Below are 25,499 nucleotides of genomic sequence, written 5' to 3' on the forward strand. Positions count from 1 at the left end.
CATCTGTGCTTGCTCCATCATTTCCCCAGGGAGTTTCACCTCCTACTCCAAGCAGCTTATCAAAGATTTCTTTTCTCTCCCAGAGAAAGGTTTTGGCACATACCATTTTTCTTCATTGTGGTTAATTGCTGGTGATGATTAAGCGCTCCTGTGGATTGATGTCTGGGACTGCCTCCTGGCTAGATGTTCCTGAATTTGGCTGTGAGATCAGATTGCTTGAAATGAAACTGTCCTTTCTCCACCTTCTGTCTGTCCGCTCCCCCGCCCTGTTCCCACCGTGTGGTCAGTGGGTGCGTGGGAGAGAGCAGTGCTGTGCACATAGTAGGTGCTCAACAAAGACTCGAGCAATCACATCCATTGTTCTTTTCTACTTTTTCCTTCCTGCTACTTTTCCAAGGGAGTCAGTGTGGAGTAGGGTAGCAAAACAAAACGAAACAATGGGCTTTAGAATCTGAAGGCCAATTTCATATCCCAATTCTAGCCATTTCCTCCCTAAGTCTCAGCTTCCTCGACTTTTTTCTAAGACAGCTGCATTTTTGCCCAAGCTTACCCTCTCTAGTTGATTCTATATCCTGAATATCTCTGGGATATGTCTACTTCTCCAAACCCTGTCGGCATCACCTTTCTTAGGCTGCCCTACTTTCTCCTAGATAATACGTGGAAAAGAGCCCCCTAATTGGTCTCATGGCCTCTGTTTTCACCTTCCTGTACCCAGAGCCATCTTTCTAAAGGGCGCATCTGACTTTGTTAGTCTCAGGCTTCAAATCTTTCAGTGGCTGCTTATAACCCTCAAAATAATAATCCAGATATTTTAGTTTTGTGATTTTGGGCAAGTTCCTTAACCTTTTGATGCTTCGGTTTCCTTATCTGAACTTGGGATAATAATACCCACCCCTGATAGGTACCATTTATGAAGGTGCTATGAGATAACAGTTGAGGAGCATTTTAGCACAGTGCCTGGCATGTGGTAGATTCTCAGTAAAGGATTCCTGGATCAGGGAATGAGCAAATGAATGATTATATGGTACCAATCGTTTTTGGCAACAGTCCGGACTGGACTCAGGAGAAGTGGGCTTTTCTCTCTCTCCTTATATATTAGGTCCTCCTTTAGGTGGAGTTTCCTGAGGGAAGATGTCACTGGTGAACCTCATTCTCTTCTCTCCGTAAGGGGAGGAACCAGCCTCCTGGGGCAGGGGAGGGAGACTCGATTTCCATTCTCCTCCTTTGGCTCCAGCAAGTCCTCACTCCACTTGGTCACAGAAAACACAAGGAATACGTAACATGTCCAGGAGCCTGCCTGGAGGGGGTGGGCAGTATGCAGGGACGAGCGTGAAGAGTGAATTTGCTGTCCCTTGCTGTGAAACAGACGGACTTCCTTTCTCTCCACTTGGGCTGTCGGTGATCTTAACAGGATCACTCAAGACTCACCCAAAGCCACATGGTAGGGAAGGAGCACCCCCAGAAAACAGGTGATATGGTGTCTGACAAGTCCTATTCTTTGAACTCCTGAAGGAAGCTGGTATCCTTTGGAATTCAAGGAGGAAAACAAGCTTTGGCTGATAGAGCGTCATTCCTTCTGAGAACATTTGCCACCCACCTCATCAGTCCTCCAGATATCTTTGTGAGTGAGGGAGAGAAACCTATTACCAACACATTTTAGAGGCAGAGCCACCGAGGCAGAGAAATATTCACGACTTTCCCAAGTATGTGTAGTCAGTGGTAGACTTTGAAATAGACACAATATCTCATGACTCTTAAACCACACTGCCTTTTCCCAAGACCAACAATTCTGTGGGCTGAAAATAGGGGATTGTGAGACAGCCCGCCATCCCATCTATGCACTAAGCCTCAATTACATGCAGAAGGAGGAGGTTGTCTCCAGATCCCGCTGGGTTCAGTGTCCTTTCCGGAACCCAGGTGAGATTCAGTAAGATCTTCAGGTGTCTCCTCTGCCCATCTTTCACTGAATGGTTGCTCTGTGAGCGTTACCTAGAAAAACGTTTCTGGAGATGGCCAGAAAGGTATGTAACACTCGGCAGTATGTTGAGAGCCCGGTGGAGGAACCTCAGGCCATCAGGAAGCCAAGCAGAAGGCAGTTGATCACTTGCTTTGCTGATGTTGTCTTTAGTCCAGCCCTGGTCCTCAGAAATATGATTCAAAGGAACGGGAGCTCATCTAGGCCCCTCACTTATATTATACTTTTAAATAGGCTTTTACAGGAAATTAAGCCTTCAGTGTGCACTAGCAGAGAAAGATTTTTGTTTTGTTTTGTGTTTCTTTTTCCAAAGGATGTTTTGAAGGTTGCTATTAAACTTGTGGTTGAAAGATAATGAACTTAGGTATCACTTTTGGTATCTGCAGCCAAATATACCACCACTAAAATATAAATATTTGTTCTTTTGCAGTCAGTATCTGCAGAACAGTAAGCGAAAGAGCCGGCCCGTGAGTGTAAAAACATTTGAAGATATCCCGTTGGAAGAACCAGAAGTAAAAGTAATCCCAGATGTAAGTACATCTTTTAAAAATAGTCTTAAAAACAATACAAAGGGTGAAATGTTAGCTAGATAAATATTAGCCTAAGCGTTAGAGTCTTGGGGCCTCATTATAAGGCTGTCCTTGAGGGTATGTGTCATGGGCTCATTATGGAGGTGGCACTGATCAGCGCCCCCCTTGCTTTTTACATAAGTACAGTTCCTGGCCCACGTTTCTAGACAGTCTAGCACCATGCACAATTCCACTCAAGTGTAAATAGTATCGTTGAGAAAAGAGGGATGGAAACAGGTCTCCTCAGCTGCTTCTTCCTAAATTCTTTTCTTCCGGGCCTGGGTTTACTACTAGGAAGTGGTTGTTCTCCTTGTAGCTTGTACAGTTTCGGGCTATGATATCTTTACCTCCCCCTGTTGAACCCTGGAGAGTATTGTCTGATAGATGGGTTAAGAAATCGATTTAATTGGAGCTCCTGGGTGGCTCAGTCGGTTAAGCGTCTGACTTCGGCCCAGGTCATGGTCCCACGCTTCGTGGGTTCGAGCCTCGCATCGGGCTCTGTGCTGACAGCTCAGAGCCTGGAGCCTGCTTCGGATTCTGTGTCTCCCTCTCTCCCTGCCCTGCCCCTGCTTGCACTCTGTCTCTCTGTCTCCCAAAAATAATCAATTGTGCCATCTCATTGTCTCTTAAAAAGGACAGCCAGACGGACAGTGGTATGGTTCTTGCATCAGAAGAGCTGAAAACCTTGGAAGACAGAACCAAATTAGCTCCATCTTTTAGGTAAGGCTCAGCCACATAGAAAAGACAAAGCTCAACAGGAATTTTTGGAAGGAACTTAGGACTTTTTGTAGAGACAGTTTTCCCTTTTTGTGTCTTTGGTAGGTAGTCAGATTTGCATCAGCTGAACCAATAAAGAACTGAAACTAATCAAACAAATAAATTACCTGGCATACCCAAAAAAGAATCTGAAATTAATTAGGGTATTTGGTCAGTTTTTATGAGAATTTATGAATACCAGGGTATTTTTATATTTATATGGTCAGTGATTTGTATGGTACTGGCTAAATAACAAAGGTCATTGGATGCAATCCATCAAATTGAGATGATGAAAATCTTTGTGGACTCCGAAGAATTTTCAAACCTGTACATAAGTGAGTGCATCTGTCTTTAGAAGTATGATGTATAAAAAATAAGCCAGTATCTATTTGTTTGAGATACTTAAATATTATTGGGTGGCTTATTTGGCTTATTGTTATTATTGGCTAATTTGTGGGGAAAATACAAAATTTCGTGTTGAATATGATTTCCCCGATGTGGTTTTGTAGGAATTTGTAGTTGTTTTGAATAGACGTGTCTGCTTTTAACCTAACAAATAAATGAAAATCTGTGTAAAAATAGCGAGATGAAGAGCAGTTACCTGTTTGTGAATGAGCTCACTCTAGGTAAGAATAGAGAAGACTTTGATCTACTTGTAATTGAACCATTTTATAAAATGGGAATACCTACGGGTTATGAGGGATGTTCACTTAAAGAAAACAAAAATAAAATGAGCCACTGTGCAATTTTTTGTTGGCTTTAGGCCCAAGGTAAGAAATTGTTCGAGCCAATCATGTGTTTCACTCATTGATTTAAAATGTGTTTATTCAGCAGTGACTATGTGCCAGCTACGATGCCATTGTTTGAGGCATTAACCTCATTTGACTGAGGTTGGATTGAAAGAGAAATTGTGTTTCTAGTTATTTGAAATAACTTTCAAACTATATATGAACATAGAGTGAATGAAATATTTTTTTGGTAGTTTTTAACACGGATAATTTGGTAAAACACGTATTCGGGGGGGAAAAGACCCGTACCTCAGAATGGTTTGAGAAAATGTAAATCCTGAAGTTTTCCGCTTTTAGGCTTTGACATGATTATGGTTTGTCGTGATGCCATGCCACTGAAAACATTCTCTCGTTGCTGCTGAGTGATCCAGGCCCCCAGTCCTTCCAAAGAATGTGGTTTTGATGAGTAAAAAGCAGTTTTTGACAGTCTGGCTTGATTGCACACACACGCTTCAACGTATTCAAGTTTAAAGTTGCTCAAGAACTTTATTAACACCGTGCACATGCCTTGTAATCCCTAATTGACAGTGTGAGGAAAGCAGAAGTGGACTTTCAGAACCTCCCAATTTCCTTTCCCATCATGAAAGAGTCCCTTTGGCTCCTATCATTGTATACAAACCTGTCAATCTGCAAGGCCATAAAAACGTTCCATTGGTTGGAGCCTTTGCATAACTCAGGAGAACTGCCTTTCATCTCCTCGCAGCCTTGAAAGACTTGGACCTGAATAAGAGGACTTATCTGAAACTACTAGCTCATGCTAGTACCTGAAAATAGACATCGTCCGAGTGAACCTGATACGCTGATTAACAAGTGGGAAAGATAGGGGTCGGTGTCTCCAGGGAGATTACAGCCCCCCCCCCCCCGGGGTCGAGAACGGGGTTAGGATGCGAGGGGCAAGGACTGCCTTCTCTCCGCCAACTCATTTGGTTTCCATGTCTTCCACAGTGGACTGATGCCCAGCAAAAGCAAGGAGTCCGTGGCATCCGAAGGCTCCAACCACACGAGTGGCTACCAGTCCGGGTATCACTCCGACGACACAGACACCACTGTGTACTCCAGCGAGGAGGCAGAACTTTTAAAGCTGGTGGAGATTGGACCACAAGCTGGCAGTGCAGCCCAGATTCTCCAGCCTGACTCTGGACCCGCGTTGGGCTCTCCTCCTGTTTAAAAGGAGACACCCACGTCCCCCACTCCTGGAAATCAAACGAGAGGTGCTGCTCAGATTTTCAAGTGTTGTTCTTTCCACCAGCAGGAAGTAGCCACATTTGATTTTCATTTCCTAAAAAAGGACCTCAGACTGCAGGGAGCCAGTCCCCTAGGCATTTCCTAAGAAGATGTTTGTGACTCAAGAATGTGTTTGTGTTTTCTCCCAGTGTTGACTTTCTGTTTATGCGTTGAGAAAGCATGTCTGATGCCTCTTACTCTGGGTCTCTCCGTGGGTTATAACAAAAGGAGTTCAAGGAGTGGCTGCATCTTTCATGAAGTGGCAGGACCTTGGCAGCTGACCCGTCTCTGTAAAACCAGAAGATAAACCAGGTGATGTGAGTGCTTTAGGTGTTGAAGATGGGAAAGACCTTGAGGGCTGAGTCCGTCCGAGAAGCTCTGTTTGGGACACGTATGGGTCCTCAGCCAAGTCTTACGTGTGGGGTTTGGGTTGGCAGAAAGGAAGATGTTGGCTTGCTCTGAGAGCGGACCGGAGCTTTCAGATGCATTGTGTCGGCCCTGGTGGAGGTGGGCACGGGGTCTGTTAGGAAATGTAAAGGCTTCACACGAGGTTACTGGTTTTAGAAGGTTGCGTGCTCTTCCCCGTTGGGCTAAATGAGAGCTCCTTGGGCTGTTTCCGACTCCTAATGAGAGTTCCTTCCGGACTCTTACGTGTCTCCTGGCCGAGCTCCAGGAAGGAAATGACGCAGCTCTGGCTCCTTGTCTCCCAGGCCGATCCTTTATTCAGAATGCCACAAAGAAAGGACATTCAGACGGAGGCTCCCTGTCGTGTGGAAGCGTTCTGACTGTATAAACCAGCTTCTGGTTTCTTCTGGATGAATACCCACCTATCTGTCCTGATGCGATATGTCTGAGCCTGAATGCAGTAGGTTCCGTATCAAGCTGTGGTGTCAAAGCTTCAGGAAGGATTTTACTCTTTTGTTCCTTCTCCCCTCCCTGACCCTTCCCTCTCTTCGCACCCCTGATCGGTCAGCATTTTAGTAATTTGGCCTCTACACTCTAGTCAAAGCTGATTTGGTTTGTTCACTCTCTGAATGACTGTTAGCCAGATTTCAAAATCATTTTATCACCAAAGGTTTAACCCCATCTCTTGTATTATTTAGGCTTCTAACACGTAAAGCTATTTCTACTGGTTTCTGCCCTTGTTCTTTCCTTTTTAAAAAAGAAAATGTATTTTTCATTTGGTATCATAGTGTGAGATGCTGGAACCATGACTGTAAAACATGCTGTGGCACATATATTTATAGTCTGTTTATGTAGAAACAAATGTAATATATTAAAACCGTATATTATATATGAGGAACTTTGTACTATTCACATTTTATATCAGTATTATGTAGCATAACAAAGGCCATAATGCTTTCAGCAATAGATGCCATTTTATTAAAAAAAAAAAAAAACTGAAAAACTCCAATGAGTCCCTTTGCAAGGTTGTGTTTCTGTTCTTCTCATTTTGCTCACTTCTAAAGTGGAGGAGGGGGCGTCAGAGATAGTTGCCATGTGGTTTTTCATTTTTGCTTGTTTCCTTATTCTGATAAAGGATATTTTCATAAAGTAGTTTATATTTTTGAAACCAATAAATGTATTCTCAGTAAAAAAATAACACAACAGTGTAATATGATCGCAGCTATTTGGAGGGAAAGCACTTCTGCCTTTACCCCTTCCTCTTTCATTGCACAAATAATTCACGCACATGTGAACTCTCATTATATTCTGAGCATTTTTGAGATTCTTAAAACATGGATGGAGAGATATGTTCTAAGCACTCTAACAGTATTTGTGGCCTTCCAGTAAACCCTGTGCCTGTCACTAAAGCCAACCATGAACATCAGAGAGTGAGAGATCCTGAGACAGGTGGCCAGACCCAGGCACTGGTGGGAAGTGTGGAGCCTATTTGTCGTTTTCAATGGTGTTTTACTCTATACTTAAAGTGTCAGGACATCAGACCCAGTGCCGCCATTTTGAGTGATTATTTTACCTGAATTCGTTGTGTGATTATCTAAAGATCACTGGCATCCTTGAGTGTCCCTACTCTTTGAGGTATTTTTTAATACAAGAGTTGTAATGTTTAGATAGTCAAATACACCTATCATTTTTTGTGGCTTCTGGGTTTTTTAATCTTAGTGCAGAAGTTTTTCTCAATGCTAAAATAAGTTCTCAATGTTCTCCTATCACACTTATGTCCGTGTGGCATTCATTTTTGTATATGGAGTGAGGTAGGAATCTAGCTCTGTTTTCTTCAAGCGGTCGTCAATCATGGCAGGACCACATTAAATATACCTCTTGATTAAATAACCTCTTTTCCTCCATGGTTGGGGAAATACACGTTGTACCATTTTCAAACCCTATCATCTCATGGAGGCATTCTGTACAGCTTTATGATGGAGAAGAGGGTGGCCATGGGTGTCTGTGACTCCCGGGGCAGAGCTTACAGATGTGGGCTGTTGACCGGGATTAGTGGGTTAGGGTCTCTGAAAGACTTTGTTTCACTATCCATCAGGCCTGACCTCGTCTTTCCCATTAGGACAGTGTCTTCCAGTAAAGGAATGGAAGAAGAGTCTAGGCGGTTCAAGATAGAGACGACCTCATAGGAAAAGAGAATTTTCTTCATTTTAGGAAAAAAAGAGATTCTGTTTCTCATAAGCAGCCCCTGGCACTGTCTCCAATGCCTGGAATTTGGATTCAGCTGAAACTTCACACTTTATAAAGAAATGCTTTCAGCACCTCAGGCAGAATGATTAGGAGGTGAGGTTTGGCGCTCTCCTTCCTCTCTCCTCTGTCTTCCGAGACCCTTGTTCTCAGCTCCTTTTCTCTCCTCATTTGCCCCTGTATTTAAGGGAACCTTGTGGCCTTTTAAAGTGCTTCCTTCATGGTCTTATTTTCAGAGCTTGAATTGGAGACATTTGGTGTATTTTAGGTACGGCTCCGTCCCCACTTGGCTCCTGGCCCCTCTCCTTCTCTCCCTTTTCTTGCTTTGTTCTTCTGCCTCCTTTCAAACTCCTCTGGCCCTTCACCTTCTGTTTCTCTCTTTCCACTAACCTTCCTCTGCTCTGCTCCCTCCGGCTCCACCCCCTGCAGCCTTTCTCTTACATCATGGCAGGACAGAGAGAGGTGTGGGGGATTTAAGTTCATTACCCCACTAAGTTTTCCTATGAAGGCACATTCCTTTGTCTTCTTCAATGAAAGAAAAGAAGAAAAGTAAAAGTCCCAAACCCACAACTTCGTAGTTAACCCTATTTTCCTGTTTCCCCCAGCAAGTCTTTTTACCTCTCGCTCACGTATCAGTCTCCAAGATGATACAGTGTAGGCAAACCCAGAAAACTAAAGCCTTTGAGAGACTGGCTTTTCAGATACATCTTTGCACATTTGCATGCCCTTTTCCTGTAGGGGCAGTAGGCGTATAACGTCTATGCTTTCTCCCATATGTAGTAAGCACCGCTCAAAGGGGGTTCTAATCTGTTTTTATAACATTGCATTTTCTTTTTCTTTCCTCTCTTTTTTTAAAATTTAAATTCAAGTTATTTAACATGCAGTGCAGTCTTGGCTTCAGGAGTAGAACCCGGTGATTCATCTCTTACATATGACACCCAGTGCTCATCCTGAAAAGTGCCCTTCTTAATGCCCATCACCCATTTAACCCACCTCCCACCCCCCACCCCCTTCCAGCAACCCTGAGTTTGTTCTCAGTATTTAAGAGTCTCTTATATGATTTCACTCATATGTGGAATTTGAGAAATATAACAGATGAACATAGGGAAGGAAAGGAAAAATAAGACAAAAACAGAGAGGGAGGGAAACATTGCATTTTCTACATGAATTTCTTCCACATAAGGGCTTATACATAAGTGAAAATCTGGGCAGTCCTTTTTTTTAAAAATTTTTTTAATGTTTATTTAATTTTGAGAGAGAGAGGAACAGAGTGGGAGCGGGGGAGGGGCAGAGAAAGAGAGAGAGAGAGAGAGAGAGACATAATCCAAAGCAATTTCTAGGCTCTGAGCTGTCAGCACAGAGCCCAAAGCGGGTCTTGAACTCATGAACTGTGAGATCATGACCTGAGCCGAAGTCGAATGCTTAACTGACAGCCACCCAGGCACCCCTGGGCAGTCTTTTTGAAAGCAGTTTTAAGTCCAGTTGTTTTGGAATATGTTACAGAACTCTCTTAGGTGATAAAGAAATTAAAAAAGGCAAAAAAAAAAAAAAAGTCATTTACTCTGGGTTTGGTGAGAATACAGAGAAGTGGAAGAATCTAGGAGGAGGACCCAGAGAGAAATCAACAGCCAGGATGGCCAGAAGCTCTGGAGCGACCCTAGTAGAACATACCAGTCCCAGCAGAGGTCTGCTCAGAGATAAGGGCTCTGAGTTAGAAAAAAGTAGTCTAGGGACGACCACGGAGAAGGCAACTATTACGGTAAACTGTGATTCATATCAAACAAATATTAGTGAGAAGACATCAAATTGTGCCTTAGATTTTATTTTCTTCAGAATACTATGTGTGACCTCTGTGTAACTTCTTGACACAATTAAATTGAGTAGTTTCACTCAAATGTGTTTGTTTAAAAATAGGAATGAAAATCTGTGATTTGGTTTTTTAACTTTGACTTCATTGGTTTATTTCAAGGACTTTAGAACCTAGGAACAGGGTACTTAACCGATGACAAACGTGCTTACTAACACCAATGAGCGCATACCCTCATACCTTAATTGTTTGAAGCTCAACTTTTAGATACATCACAGCAGAAAAAGGGCAGGGAAGAAGAAAACCGGACTTTGCTCCAGTATTGTTCCATTCTTTGCTGTGTTCGTCCTCTCCCTTCTTCAGGAAGTGACATTTAGGGAGAATAACCTCAGGAACGTGGGTGGGTTCTTCAGCATTACAGGTTCTCTCAACTCCCTGAGCCCATGTGGAGCTCACAGGATATGGGGCACAGAAGGACTCATCCAGAACCCTCTGTGCTATCATGGAGCATCTCTGAAGCTGACATGCCTTATCCCGACAAAGGAGGTTGAAAACATTCCATTCGTTGCCACAGAGAGAACTTGAATGGGATGCAAAATAGGGAATTCTGACTAGATATAGGGTGAGTGATGATATCTCACCTTTGTCCCCTCTCGCTGACAAGAAAATTAGCAGATGGTATCTTGCAGCACATGTTGGGGGCAAGCAGATCGAACCCTTGCATAGAAATCAAGTACCAAGATTCAAGTACCTTGCTACTAAATTTTTAAAGCGAGTAATATTTTATTTATTTGTTTGTATTTAACTATACTTACAAGAAGCTTGCAATATGTCCGATACTCTTTTTTTAAAAGTTTATTAATATTAACTCGTGTATTTCAAAAGGACCTTAAAGAAAGATGGAGGCATCACAAGGGAGACCGGGAGATGTGCAGATCACCTAAGCAGGCAGTGGTCCTAACTATTCCCTTAGCTACATGGGTCAAGAGTTATCAACAGGACCATCGAGAGGAGGAACCCCAATCTTATTCCACAGCTCTCTGCATATACTTATGATCTCGCCTTAAATTGAGTGCAGTTCTCATTATTGGCACATTCTTTATTCAGTCCTTCTTGAGTAAAGACCTGAGTTCAAAAACCTTTTCAGGTATTATAATACATTGATTCCACCATGGTGGGGGAGGGGGAACTCAACCTGACTTTAGAGTCAGGGTGCGCAAGAGAAAAACCAGGTAAGAAGCCATCTCACAGAAGGCTGAAGAAATTAGGTTTATATTTGTCTGGTTCGCCTCATGTTGCAAAATTTGCATTTGGCTTGTAAAGCGAGATGAGATTCTGATAGGGCTCCAGAATTCCATGTTGGCAGGCATTGTATAGCAACACAGAAGGAATCTTTGGTTTCATCATAAGTAACATTGCATTGTCCTTTATACTACTGCTCTACATTATAAACTTTTCCAGGAGGTGAAAATGCAAAGTGCAGAGAGAATACATTCCATCACTGTTGTTAGTTTTACTAGGAATTCTTCAAGAGGGATTATTTTATATAATGACTTCTTCTTGGGCATTTCAAACTATTATCAGGTAACATGCAACATTTCATAAGCACATCTGTTTCACAGATCAAAGTGTACTCCTGCATAAACTGCCCTGAGAAGCTTTCAAGTAGCCTGTGCTTGAAGTCAATAGAAGTGAATTTTCTTTTTAGTCAATCATCGAATAGATGATTGTGCCTTTTCCCCCCCTCTCCCCTGTGTGGTATGGTTGGCAACTTGCCTTGAGGATCTGTCACGAAGAGAGAAAAAAAGATCCTCATTCTTCTCTTATCACCTTATTCATCAGTGAATTTCTGCGTTCTGCCCAGCTTTCGTTCTCGTAGTCGTTTGCACCAGAGGAGAGCTTTTCTTCTTTGACTGAAGACCAAGGCACCAGGAGGTCATGCCAGAAAACATTCCTGAGTCAGATCTGACAGAATTAGTTACTAATGTTAACTTAAAGTACAGTGAGAATTAGTTTTGGATGACATAGGAATTACAGTAAGTTTAGTCATGACGGAACAGAATTTCTAGATAAATATATATTAATGGATTTAACTCTCATTATGCTTCTCTGCTTCATGGTGATAGATGTTTCAAGTCGCCCTGCAGTCACTCAGACCCGAGTAGCTGGAAGAACAGAGAACTAACCTTTATCATCTACCGTGGGCCCAGCATGGAGCAATGCCCTCCTCAGATATTACCTCATTAAATCCTTGCCATAGGCCCTTGTGTTAGGTGCTATTATCAACATGTCACAATCGAAGATTGGCAGTTAAGATGCGAAGCCCCAGCAGGCAAGGTCATGCCAGGATTAAATCCAGGCTACTTATACCTTGGGGACACGTTCACATTTGAGATAGAAACTAGGATGGAATCTTCTATCTTGATGGAAGGCGGTGAGCTGACTCATCCTCTGATAAATCAACTGACCAAACGAAAGGTACATGTTAAGGTGACATGGTACCTTTAAATGTCTTAGTTAATATGTGCTGACTTCAATATTCCCATCTTTCAGGCAGCTTTATCTGTAAGATAAATCCAGGAGACAATGACTAAATGTAAAAGCTTAGTGTTGCAATAAACTTCTAACTGCCAGAGGAAAGAAAGTGCTTTACTTAGTAGCTGTATGGCCTTGGGTGATTTACTTCACCTCTTTAGCCTTACTTTCCTCATCTGGATGAGGCTTGAAGGAGATATGTGTGCAAAGCACCTATCACCCTACCTGATAGGTGGAAGGCATTCAATAAAAGTTACCATTATTTTATTCTTATGATGATGCCGGTGATAGGTAAGTTAGGTAGATTGATAACTTGTTGAATGACGTTTCTCAAAAACTTTTAGTTAATTTACCATCGACAAACTCGATGAGGGTCTAATGGTACTCACTGCTCTCCCTGGTACATTATGTTTTAAAGCTTGCATAAGGATTCTCATAGCATGACGAACAAGTTGCTGGATGACAAGTGCCTGGGAAGACTGTAATGTGATAGAGTCAGGATTCGGAAAGAAGTCACCGGTCAGAATTGAAAGGCTGAGTCAAATAAGTCAATTTGATTTTTCTGCACCGTGTCTGGGATGGGGCACCATGGCTCAGCGACAGCTTTAAATTGGTTAACAAGTATCAGTTTGGCAAAATTGGTTAGACAATGAATGACCAATATGCTAAAACTCCGTTTGTCAAATGATCGGTTTGCCCGATGATTAACTCATCAAGCTATATGCACCACTAAACGCAAATCTTTCAGTATTACTTATAAAGTTGACAACAATTTATATTGAAGATTTGTATAGGTGATTTCTGTGACGCTGTAATGGACTGGTTGTTACTCTGTCTTCATAGCAGAATTTTGTAGAATGCTCAATTTTTGAAAAGTTGATGGGCATAGGCTTAAATTTCCCATGGATATATTTAACTGTTTTTCAATTATTCATCCAAACTCACCGATTTCAGCAAAGATTCTATTATATGTTGCCATTAATATGAAAATTCTGTGAAGGGATCCAAGCTAATCATATCAGTAGGAAATGATGAAATTTTCTTACCAATTACTAGAAATGCCAAATTAAGGTTTGTATGCCAGTTGAAGCATTGTTGAAATGACATTCAAAAGGAACCAGAAGAACTCAAAAGTGGCTGGCGTGATTCCATTATATTAAGAATGTTACTTCCATCCAGACAGACATTTTTGTCTATTTTGTTCACGGCTTTATCTCCAGGGCCTTGAAAAGTGCCTGACAATAGTAGGTTCAATATTTGGAATGCAAAGATAATATCAGTCATTTGGTAAATAGAATTTCAGCCAACTGGTCCTCAGCAAATTGATTTTTAGCACTTTAGCTCACACACCTAGGCACCAGCAGGGGCAAAAAAATGCAGGGCTTTTTGTTGACTGTGTTTTCAGGGTATGTTGGGATTTTCAAAGAGGTGAGGAAAATTTTAAGCTGTGTAACTAAGCAAATACGTGGAGACCAAGGGAGGGAGTCATCCCGCTGTCTCCAAGCTGGTCAGATCCACTTGGATTCTGATGCTCCATTCGTGTAACCACATTTAAGAGGCAACTTGACAAGTGGTAGCATACCCAGAGGAAGGTTACCGGGATAATCTTATATAGAGAATGGTTGGGAAACTGGATATAATTAGATTGGAGAAGATTTAAGGAATATGCTCTCTTTTAATATACGAAGAGGCTTTCATGGAAAGTACTCTGACTTTCTTCGGTCTTCCAAAAGGGCAAATTCACTCAATGGATAGAAACCATGAGAATGGCAGGCACTGTGTTAGCAGGTTCCCAGTCATATGCCCTTTCCTTTGTGCTTCATGGATTCTCCCTTCCCTGGAGTAAGTAGATATTGTTCTGTTCTGTAAGGTTGTCGGAGAGGGGTTAAGAAGTTGTAAGGAGTTAAGGGATCAGAGCACCAGTTGGACAAGGTGACCTCCAAGTTCCCTTTCACCCCAGTGTATCAGAGACCAAGAAGCAGTGCTCTCAAGTAATACAGCGTCAGTTTCCTCGTTCATAAAATAGAGATAATAACACTGCATATCTCATAGGGTTATTGTAAATATTAAATGATGTAATGGATGTAAAGCACTTAGTTCAGTGTCTGGCACATAGTAAGCACTCAACAAATGGCTGACCTATTATTCTGAATCAACGAGAAGGAATGTACTATATCTCTACCTTTCTTTTTTCAAGGGGTGATAACCAAGGTTTTAGTCTCAAATGGTTAAGGTGGACGCTTCTAAGAGCTCGCAAAGTTCTTCTGAGGGCAGGGAAGTTATTTTTTTGTTTTCAAAATAGCTGCTTCCACAGATGACGCCAAATATATATACAACACTTCAGTCTTTGCCGTGGACTCCAGACTTCTGCTTTGTTCAGTGGTCTGGGCGGGATGGAGACAGGAAGAGGCACTGAGACACAGTGGCCAAGGAGTTGCAATCCAGGCTGGGTTAAGCAGGGAAGCAGTCCCGTGAGTCACAGGCTGGAAAGCGCCGGCAGGGCCCCTCTGGCTCCTGAGCTCCTCACACTGGGAGACATTTCCTGCTCTTTGCACTCCCAGGCCCTCCCCTCACCCAAGAGTTCCTTAAGACAAGGTCTTTAACAGAATCGTTACAACCCAAGGGAAGGAGTGTTTTTAGCGTCTGCCAAGGCTGGGAATCTCCCAGGCCTTGAGAAAACTGTGTGAGGCCAGATGATTCTCCTATTGGGGCCTGCATTGCCATCTTGGCCAAAGGAAGATGGGAGCATTCCCTTGTTTCCTCAGGGGTTGGAGAGGCTTAGCTAGCCTGTAAGTTAAAAAGCCAAGTGTTACTACCAAAGTAGTCCTTCCACAGCACCCTTGGAAAGGGCAAACACTTCACTTTGGCTTTGGATAAGGTACCCCATAATCCCCTGGGATTTGTACACTCCAGCTCCATGTTGCATGAAGGTCAAAATAGGAAGCCCATGTCACCTGGGGAGAGGAGCTAATGTGGGTCATCTTGGTCCAGACTCAACCTTTGACAGGTTTATGGAGGGTGGAAGGCTTTGGCCTCCCAGCTGGTTCAGGGGACTCTGTTCAGTCCCCTCTTTAGGCCTGCAGACGGATTAGGCTGCAGACTTTCCTGTGGTCATTTGGAAACTGCACAGGACCTCTAACATATGGCCCTGATAAGGATCTCCCTCTCAGAGATAAGGAACTGTTTAAGGGAATCTGGGGAAGCCTGGGGACTTGTTTCCATAAAGCTGGACAATGTAAAGTGTAATCCCTACACCGATGTAATTAGCTGTTAAGCATATTAAGTAGTGAGGAAGGGGTGCTTTTCTGGTTTACAAATTCATGCGAGTCCACACTATCCACACTGGGGGAACTGAGGGCAGGTATCTTTTCCTGCCAGATCATTAGAACTGCAACCTGATGATGGACCAAGAGGCTGAGCTGCTGGTAGCTGCAGGCGACCGCGAGACTCCATCGGACCTGGGGAGCCACAGCCAAGAAACATGTTTCTGTAATTTATAATACATGCAACATAATACGTGTAATTTATAAAACATGTAATATTACATGTTCCTATAACACTGGGGGTCCAGAGAGTCATCTCTGAAGGAGGTTTCCAATAAGTCATACCAGGGTTCACTATGGCGGCCAGCTCACTTAGTGTTTTCTGCTCACCCAAGAGCGGTGGCCCTGTGGTTAGGTTGCCAGATGGTCGCGGTGAAGGCTGAGAGCCCCACCAGAACTGTCAGTTGGACGAAGCTGCAGCCTGTCAGATGGAAGTCTCATTTGTGGCCAGTTAGCTCCAAAATGTGACCTCGCTGCATGTCCTGATGGCACCTCCATGTTCCTTCTGTTGATTCAATATAAATAATAACACCAGCAACACTAATAACGGATAATTATCAAGAGCTTGCTCTGTGCTGGGCAGAGTACTTAGCAGTTCTATATCTATTATCTGCTGTATTTCTCATAACAACCCTCTGAGTTACGTACTAATATTATCACCTCTTTACAGATGAGGACACTGAGGTTTAGGTAAGCTAAACTTATTTGTACAAAGCTCTACAGGTAGTAAGTCGTGGATGCAGGTTTTAATCCCAGAAGCAGATTCAGAGCTAAAATTCATAACAAATACTTTAAGGCTCATTCGAAACCTCTCTCTGTAAGCCTTGTAGAGGAATCTGCCATTTTTCAGACTCCAGTTGATATCAAGTTCCACCAAAAATAAAATGTACTAGAAAAATATGTTGGTAGAGTCTATGACGATACGCTCTTCTGTATCGCCTCTTTGTCTGCCTGGTCTAGCCTGATCTTTGGAAATTCCTTTGGGGATTTTCTGTCATAGTTGACCGAATGTTGTTTGGGACCTTTTTGAGATGATGAGAGAGCAAAGTGATCAGAAAAGCAATTGTAATCGTGTCTTTTGAGTGTCTTCAAATTTTATAGAGAGAGGGCATTTTAGGCAAATAACCAGCAGTTGGAGCGGGATGCTAGGGAGAGCCCTGCAAGCTAGAATTTGGGACTGGTAAGCAAAATCCAGAGAAAGTCTCTTTCCTTTGAAATGGCCCACTAGCCCTCCAATGGTCAGGCTCTCCAGAGGTCGTGTGCCTGGGGAGGATAAGATGCTTAAGGGTGGTGGTTGGCAGGCTACCTTTTTCGAGTTGACATTCTCTTTCTCTTCAGGCCTCCTTTATGCACCTTCCAATGAGAAATATTTGAACACTAAAATTGTCCAATCTGAGAATCCAATTTGTATTCACTGCAGAGGCAAAGTGCAATGTGACTGTTTAGTGACACAATTGCTCTCTTTAAGATGTTGGCTGGATCTCTGATCCACTGACTTGTGTCGGGAAATTCCTAGGGACCGAATCACTCTAAGGGGAATGATTTCTCTGAAATGTCAGGAGATTTTCCCACCAGGCACTTAATTACAGTTTAGTCCCAGGCTACTTCTGACCTCCGCCACAACCTGCGGGGGTTCTCAGTCCACGGTCTTGCTCGGGCCCTGCACTGTAAAGCACTGAGTTCACACAAGGGGGCAGTGGGCTATCCTGAGCCTTTAGCACAACAGGTAACAGACTTGGGATGGAGAGGAAGTGGCTTTGTGGACAGCAAGAACCAGGTGGGCCCGGAGTAGAGTGACCAGGTCAGCCAGGCTATGCCGAGACGAAAACACAGCTTACTCCGTATCTTATCAATTGCCATTTTGCGTGATTTACGACAGCCCAGTATTAAACGTAAAAGTGCGTGTGGGGGCGAGGTAGGGCAGGCATGGAGGGAAATCTAAATGCCGAGGTACTCATTTCCAGAGCCTTCAGGAGATAACGTCCCACCAGGCGCTGCGTGGGGCACTTAGGGTAGCCTTGCCCTAAGGTGGAGTAATAATCACAGAGCGATCTTAACATTTTCTGATAAAGCTCTCCCTCTTGCCTACTGGCAGAAGCTGATGAACATTACATTTGAGTTAAGCGCTAAAAGCAGCAGGGAGCCTTGAGATAAACCACTGCAATTATTAACTCGCTTGCTGTTTAATGGCACGAAAACCATCAGTAGTGTGGTAAGCCCGACCGGGTTCCCACAGTGATCCTGCCTTCTCGTGGGCCTGGCTTATTATGTTTTATTGGCAACCCACAGCTTGTGTTAATTGTGCGGCCATCTCCATGAACAGTCAGTCGCTGACAGGGGCAGGGTTGTCTCTACTCAGACCACTTTGCTTCCTGGTTAGAGAGAGCGGTGGGTCAGTCGGAAAGCTGCCATTCTCACTTGAGGCTCTTCGGTTCCTCCACCCCCTTCCCTCCCTGTACCCACCAACTGTTGGCACACACATGGTGCTTTTGATAACCTGTGCTGAGATTGGATGCCGTGGCAGATTTTATCTCTGAGAGCTTGTGGAACTCCTCTCTTAAGCAGGCACTATGTGTAACAGCCTTCTCGCTAAGAGTGATTTTACGAATATTCTTGCGTGAGAAAAGCTTTTTGAAGCTTGTTGGCAATTTATAAAAACAGAATGTGTGAAGATTCCAGAGCCCTGTACCTACCACAATGTACCAACCAAACACATAACATATTTAAACATTGTATTCACTTGATAGTTATAACTAAACTCGATAGCCACTAAATACAGTGACATCGCTGTGCGAAAGATAACTCTAAACAAAATAATTTTTGAAAACAAATAAACACTTTCATAAAATGAGCAGATTTAGCCACATCCTTGATCCTTAACGTGTAACAAGTAGGCAGTCACATGGACAGGCTCTGGGTGGGTTTTCTTAGCGCCCCCCCCACCCCCCACCAAAACAAAACAAAAACAAACAAACAAACACAAAAACCAGACGTCAGTAATAGTTTATTTTAGAAGCAAAGTCCTCAGTCTCAGGAGAAACCTGTATGGGAAAACCCCCAAGCAAATCCTTGCCTCGAAGGTTTAAGGAAAACAACGATGGCGATGTCCGCGAAGGTGTCTTTATCAGTCAAAATACGTTCAGGTGACACTAACAGAAAACTCTGATGCTGCTGGGTTTGCCCCTGAAGACCCTGACTTGACTTTAGAATAATCTGGGGATCAGTAGTTTTTAAAATCTCCCTAGAGATTCTGCCACACAGTGAAAGATAAGAACCACCGGTTTAAACCACAAGAAATTGATTACCTCACATGACAAGTCTAGAGAAAGAGGGGGCTTCAGCAGCACTACGATGCCCCCCACTCCAAAGGACCCAGATTGTCTCCATTTCTCTGCCTTCCCATCTTCAGCGGCTGGTTCAGCGTTTACAGGAAGCAAGATGGCTGCAGCTGGCCCAGAGGAGTGTAAGACAGTGCTAGTGTAAGAAAGTGCTACTGTTAAGACAGTGCTAGTGTAAGAAAGGAGAGGAGAAACTATCTCATCCCGGGAGTCCCTCTTAGCAGTAAGCAAATGGTCCCCAGTGGTTCCCCACTCCCAGCAAGACTTTACCTGACAGCTCATTGGTCAGAATTGGCCCATTTCTGAATCAATCACTGGCAAGGACCAATCAGGATCCAGCTCCCTTGGAACGGGAGGCGGGATGGTGAAGCCCAGAGCTTTGCCGGGAAGCCCCATTGTCCCTGTAAACCCGGTTTGTTACCAGGGAAAACGAAGTATGGATGAGTAGGAAATTCAGACTATATTCACTACGGTATATTTCTCTCTGAGTGATGAGGTGAACTAGAGTGACATGTTTGGCTTTATTTTTCATTTTACTACTTTGTTTTCCCGTCACAAAAGTAATGTATGTTCTTGGTGCAAACATTTTAAAATTCAGAAAATTGAAACCACATTGCTTTCTACCTGATAACATTATTAAATTTTGATTTCTACCCATGTATGTATTCTAAATACATGTATTTAAAATATATACATATGGTTCCTGTATATATAGTATATATATACATGTATATATATAACATACATGTACCATATATACATATATATCCTATATATATATATATATACACATATATATCCTATATATATATATGTATATATCCTATATATATATGTATATATCCTACATACATATATACATATATATCCTGTATATATATAGGATATATACATATATATATATATAGGATATATATGTATATATATACATATATATATGTATACAGGATACATATATATTCAGAGTACAGATATGATTAGAAGCCAAATATATATATGGTTGCAAGTCAAATGTTAATATTGATAGCACACACATGTATTTTTTGTGTATATGTGTGTATGTGTATTTTATATATTTACACATATATATGTGTGGATATAATGGAATTATAATAAGCACGGTGTTTTGTAAATCTGCTTTTACACTAAAAACATACTGTGAACATTTCCTCATTTTATTAAATACTCTTACAAATTCTGATTTTTGATGGTCACAATATTCCATTGTTAAATGTACCATAACAGCCTATTATGATATTCGTTTTTTGACATTCGTTTCCCTTCCACATTTTCTTTATTATAAATAGTAACTCGATAAACATCATCGTGCTGCTCTTTCTTTCTTTGGGGGGTCTATTCCCAGAGGTGGAGTGGCAGACTTCATTCAGATTCAGAACATTGTTCAAAGCCTTTAATAACTATTGCCAATTTATCAACTGATATGATTGGTACAATCTAGGAAAGCAATTTAAAGAATGTATTCGGTCAATTGTATCGAAAGCCTTAAAAATGTTTACATCTATTAATCCTGTTCCTGGGAATTTGTCCTGAAGAAGTAATCTGAATTAAGCAAAAGTAGGGGGAGGCTATCCGTACAAAGATGTTACCGGCAGGATCCTTTATAACAGTAAACTTTTGGAAACACTCTAAATGCTTTAGAAACACATTACTGGAAGAATTCTTGAAATCATATGACTCTTATCTTCCTGATGTGGAAAAGTAACATCCAAAGAATTAGAGTGAGTTTCCTAAGGTCACACCCAAATTTAAGGTGTTCTGACTTCCATTTTGGATCGTAGCAGGAGACTTCTACAACTTACACTTTTCAAAAAGTTACAACCTTTTCCATAATGGATACTCAGCCCTTATTGACCGAATCTCTTTTTGGGGGGAATTAGAGAGAGCTTTACCAAAAGTTTACCAATTTTTTTTTGTTTGCCATTATTATACACATTCATTTCTTATTTCTGGTTTCAATTTCTTCTTGCATCCGTTCTTTCCTGTGAGGATTTAGGCATTAAAAATTTCCTCAAACATTGTTAGTCTGAAGATGTCTATCTCACCGTCAGTCTTGAATGATAGCCAGTTATAGAATTTTCTTCACAGTTTTTCATAACTATGAACATATTATTCCATTATCTTCTGGTACTTATTGTTGCTGATGAGGCTTTGCTGTCTAACAGCCATTTCTTGGGAGGTAATTGGTTTTTATCCCATGCAGCTTCAACGCTTTTGTTTTTTGAATTTAATATTTGTAGCTTCACTACAAAGAGTCTAGGTCTGTAAATTTAGATTTATCTATACTCTCAGGACCTAGGGTGCTCCTTCAGTGTGAGGCCTCATTTATTTCTTCATTTCCAGAAAATTCTCAGTTATAATCTCTTTGGATATTGCCTCTCTTCCACTCTCTCTGTTCTTTCTGGAATTTTTTATAGATGCTTTGGAGATTGGAGATTTTCATTCTATCTTCCAAATTTCCCAGATTTTTCTTTCAGGTCTCTGATCTCTTGGCTGTCTGTATTGCATTAAGGCAATTAACATTTCTGTGCTTTAGTTTCCTCATCTGCAGCTTATGGATCAAATAGTTCTCACATATGATGGGTTTGTGGGAGGATAAAATAAGTTGCAGTAGGCAGCCTCGAAAATGGTCTCCTGTGATCTTTCAGGAGGAAAGGAAGGAGAAGGGGATGAAGGAGAAAAAGGACAAGAAGAGAGAGAGAGAGAGAAAATAAAATTATTACTCCCAACATTTTCTTTTTAAAGACATTCCTACAAGTCAAAGATGCAACAAAAATGTTCAAAACAGTGTGTAGCAATAAAGAATATCCATGCTTACTATTTGGAGATTTACCCACAAAGATGAGGTCTTCAGTCCATCTATGCCAATATAGGAAGAAAAAAAATATGGAGGGGAACATTTACAAAATAGCTCAACATTAATATTTTAAAGCATTATTTGAGCCACAACACGGGTGAATTCCATCTGTAGATATAATGAGAGGCAGGCCCAAGTGACAAAAGGCTACCTATGGTGAGAATTCTTTTTGGGTGGCTCAGTTGGTTAAGCATCTGACTTTGGCTCAGGTCATGATCTCGTGGTTCATGGATTTGAGCCCCATGTAGGGCTCTATGCTGACAGCTTAGATCCTGGAGTCTACTTCGGGCTCTGTGTCTCCCTCTCTCTACCTGCTCTCTCTCAAAAAAAAAAAAAAACATAAAAAAAAACAAAAAAAAATAAAATAAATAAACAAACAAAAAATAAATAAACAAAATAAACATAAAAAAAGATTTCTTTTGGTTCAAGTCCATTTATATAAAGTTCAAAACCAGTCCAACCCAAATTCATTGATTTGGGACATATACATACATACTAAAACTGTGAAGAACAGCCAGGAATTTTTATCACTAAAGATTGTATAAAGATTATCTCTGATGAGGAAACAGGAGAATGTGACTGGAGAGAACCATGTCGGGGACTTTGAGGCACTGGATATACTCAATTTCTTAAATTGGGTAATTGTCCTCAGAAGTGGATCTCTTTGGGGATTTGGGTCCTAAGACAGGTATTAACTTTATGATTATTTTAGCTACATGTAAGTCTTGTGCAGTATTCTGGATTATGAGAGATCTCATGTTAAGAAGAAAATATATAGGAATTTTATTTTATATTTATTTTTTGAACAATTTTCCTATCTAGTGATATGATATGTGTTTTCAGAAGTGGAACCCTGATTTATGATATTAAATCTGTACTTATAATAGCTTGACAGAATTTTCACTGTGGCTTAGAAATGGCTTGTCCTACCTCAGACCCATGTATTAGTAGGTATTCATTTCTAAACAAGGTCCAGTTGGATAGGAAGGGTTTTCAACATGGAGACCATGATGAGGAGTAGTGGATTGCTCTGGATACTTCTTGATTCTCTGCAGGATGAGCTTCTTCACCTGTTCTATGGTTCTTATGTCCCCATAGGGTACTATCTTAGGCTGTTCCTTGGGGGTGGGTATGAGCAGAGCAGGAACATTTATACCTGTCCAGTGTTCTAAATGACCTTCAGTGGGGAGAGACACAGGGCTCTGGAGTGGCTGTGAAGGGAGTGAAGAATCAACAAATCCCAGGAGCAGTCCTTTCATGAGAACAGATATCCAAAACAAAACAACAACAACAACAACAACAAAAACCATAAAACTCTGCTGGGTGGAGAATAATAATGCTGGAACAACTATGTCTATTATGGGTAGGAAGAGCTTTCTGGTTTGGACAGGCTCATATTTACTAGAGGGTGAGGAAGGGAGAGGTCAAAGGCCAGGGAGGATGTGCTTCCTTCCTCCTTTTAATTGTTCAGGCAGTTACTACACACACACACACACACACACACACACACACACACCATGGTCAAAAGTATGTGCTTGCCAAGGGTAGACTCTCCATATATGTACATGGGGAAAAGCAAGCTAACTAGATACTACTCTTTCTACTTATATTTATATGTTGTATTGCACAGAACACGTTTACCTGTGCTAGGCGCTGCTGCTGGTAAGCTTTGGTGTTAGGCATCTTATGTTTGAATGGTTTGGGTCTTACTAGCAGTATATACTTTGGTAAATTATTTATCTTGGCTAAGCACTGTTTTTCTCATCTCATTCTTAGTTTCTAGGATTATTGCAAGGATCTGCAATAAGGTAAGGTACTTAACACAGTCCCTAGCTTTATAGTACGTGCTCAATAAATGGTGAGCAACTAAATCATTTTAGTTGTTCTCTTATCGGCAGAACATACTAACCATTTAGACAAAGATATAAAATTGTAAATTTAATCAAGACCTTCCTGGGAAGTCCCCTGCCCCCCCCCCCCCAGCCACCATCACTGGAGCTGAGGGGGCGGTTGAAATGTACGGATCATTTATTTTGAAAGTTACCCCAAGATTTCCAATAGGAGGGATCATCATTCATTTGTTGTTAAACAAATATTTAACAAGACTTTATTTTGTGCTAGACATAATACTAAGTGCTAGAGATAAAATGGTGGACAAGACAGATACATTTCTTCCCTCATGGGACTTATAGGAGATTTTTTTTCTTCTTGTATCCTTTTTAGGGACATATAGGAAACAGTCTCTGGGCTATATTAGAATAACAGATCTTTTGAGATGCCCATTTATAGACCTTTTCCTTTCAATAGATCTCTTAGTCTGAGGATTTTGGGAATCTAATGCTTGCTGCATTTGGGGATCCCTAGTTCAATCCCAAACAGGCCACCAGCCATGAACTGGCCATGGCAAATTCAGGCAAGGAAATCTACAACCTCAGGAACCTGGACATTTCCGACCAATTCTGGAAGGATTTGAAAACCACTTAATATAGATATCCTGTAAAATTCTGTTCTCCTGGGATCTCCTTTTAGTCAGTTTTTATAGAAGCATTTTCTTCTCTGTGTAAAGCAAGAGTCCCAGCAAAGGAGTGACTCCCTAACTGCTCCCTCCCTGCCTGCCTGCCCCCTTCCCATTTTCTAAAGAATTTCTTGGGCTTCTTTTTTCCTTTTTTAAATTTCCAGGATTTGAACTATGAATATTTCATAGCTCAATTAAATATAATACTTAATTATATTTGCTTTCTTGTGTATCTATCCATCTGTTTATTTCTCAATCTAACCATTAATCCATTTTTCTATATTGCAAAGTAAATTACAGCAACTGTAGGCTTCCCTATAAATATTTCAGTTTGCCTAACATTAAGTAGAGTTCAGTATTTGTTTGTAGTTTCTCTTTTGATGCCAAATATACAAATAAATCTTAGTAAGTGTTTAGTATATATTTGCCAATTTTGACAATTCATGAACCTGTATAACCCAAACGTCTTTCGGGGAAAAAGGCAATACTATCAGGCCCAGGAAATTATTTTATGCCCTTCCTAGCCAATTTCTGCCAACTCCTGCTCCCACCAAAGTCAACCCTAGTTCTTATTTTTTCCTACCATAGAATACTTTTTTCCCTATTCTAGAATTTGGGATGAATGGATTTGTATAGAATATGCTCTTTGTGTAAGGCTTTTTTCCACTAAGCATAATATTTTTAAGATTCATCACATTGATGTGTGTGTCAGTAGTTCATTCCTTTATATTACTGTGTAGTATTCATTTTATTAATATGTCATAATCTATCTCTTTTCCTTTTATTTTTTTAAGTTTCTTTCATTCATTTGTTTATTTATGTAATGTTTATTTGATTTTTGAGATAGAGACAGAGCATAAACATGGGAGGGGCAGAGAGAGAGGGAGACACAGAATCCAAACCAGGCTCCAGGCTCTGAGCTGTCAGCACAGAGCCTGATGTGGGGCTTGAACTCACGAACCAGGAGATCATGACCTGAGAGAAAGTTGGATGCTCAACCGAGTGAGAGAGAGAGAGAGAGAAAGAGAGAGGGAGGGGCAGAGAGGAGGAGGGAGAGAGAGAATCCCAAGCAAGCTCTGCGCTGTCAGAGCAGAGTCCAATGCAGAGCTTGATCCCATGGACCGTGAGATCATGACCTAAGCCAA

General features: G+C 41.5%; 1 protein-coding gene and 1 pseudogene across 2 annotated transcripts in view; one reads left to right on the forward strand and one right to left on the reverse strand.

The window, feature by feature from the left end:
* Positions 1-6,611, forward strand: part of KDR (kinase insert domain receptor) — a 46,477-nt gene extending 39,866 nt beyond the window's left edge. The window contains exons 28-30 of one of the 2 annotated variants that reach the window (XM_007075880.3): positions 2,406-2,505; positions 3,179-3,264; positions 5,034-6,611. In XM_007075880.3, the coding sequence (XP_007075942.2) occupies positions 2,406-2,505; positions 3,179-3,264; positions 5,034-5,256 (409 nt within the window). In that variant the 3' untranslated portion in view covers positions 5,257-6,611. The other variant, XM_042984510.1, reaches the window with a different exon arrangement.
* LOC102960486 overlaps positions 5,545-25,499 on the reverse strand; it is a 50,084-nt pseudogene continuing 30,129 nt past the window's right edge.

The sequence above is a fragment of the Panthera tigris genome, chromosome B1 (genome assembly GCF_018350195.1).
Source record: "Panthera tigris isolate Pti1 chromosome B1, P.tigris_Pti1_mat1.1, whole genome shotgun sequence".
Classification (NCBI taxonomy): domain Eukaryota; kingdom Metazoa; phylum Chordata; class Mammalia; order Carnivora; family Felidae; genus Panthera; species Panthera tigris.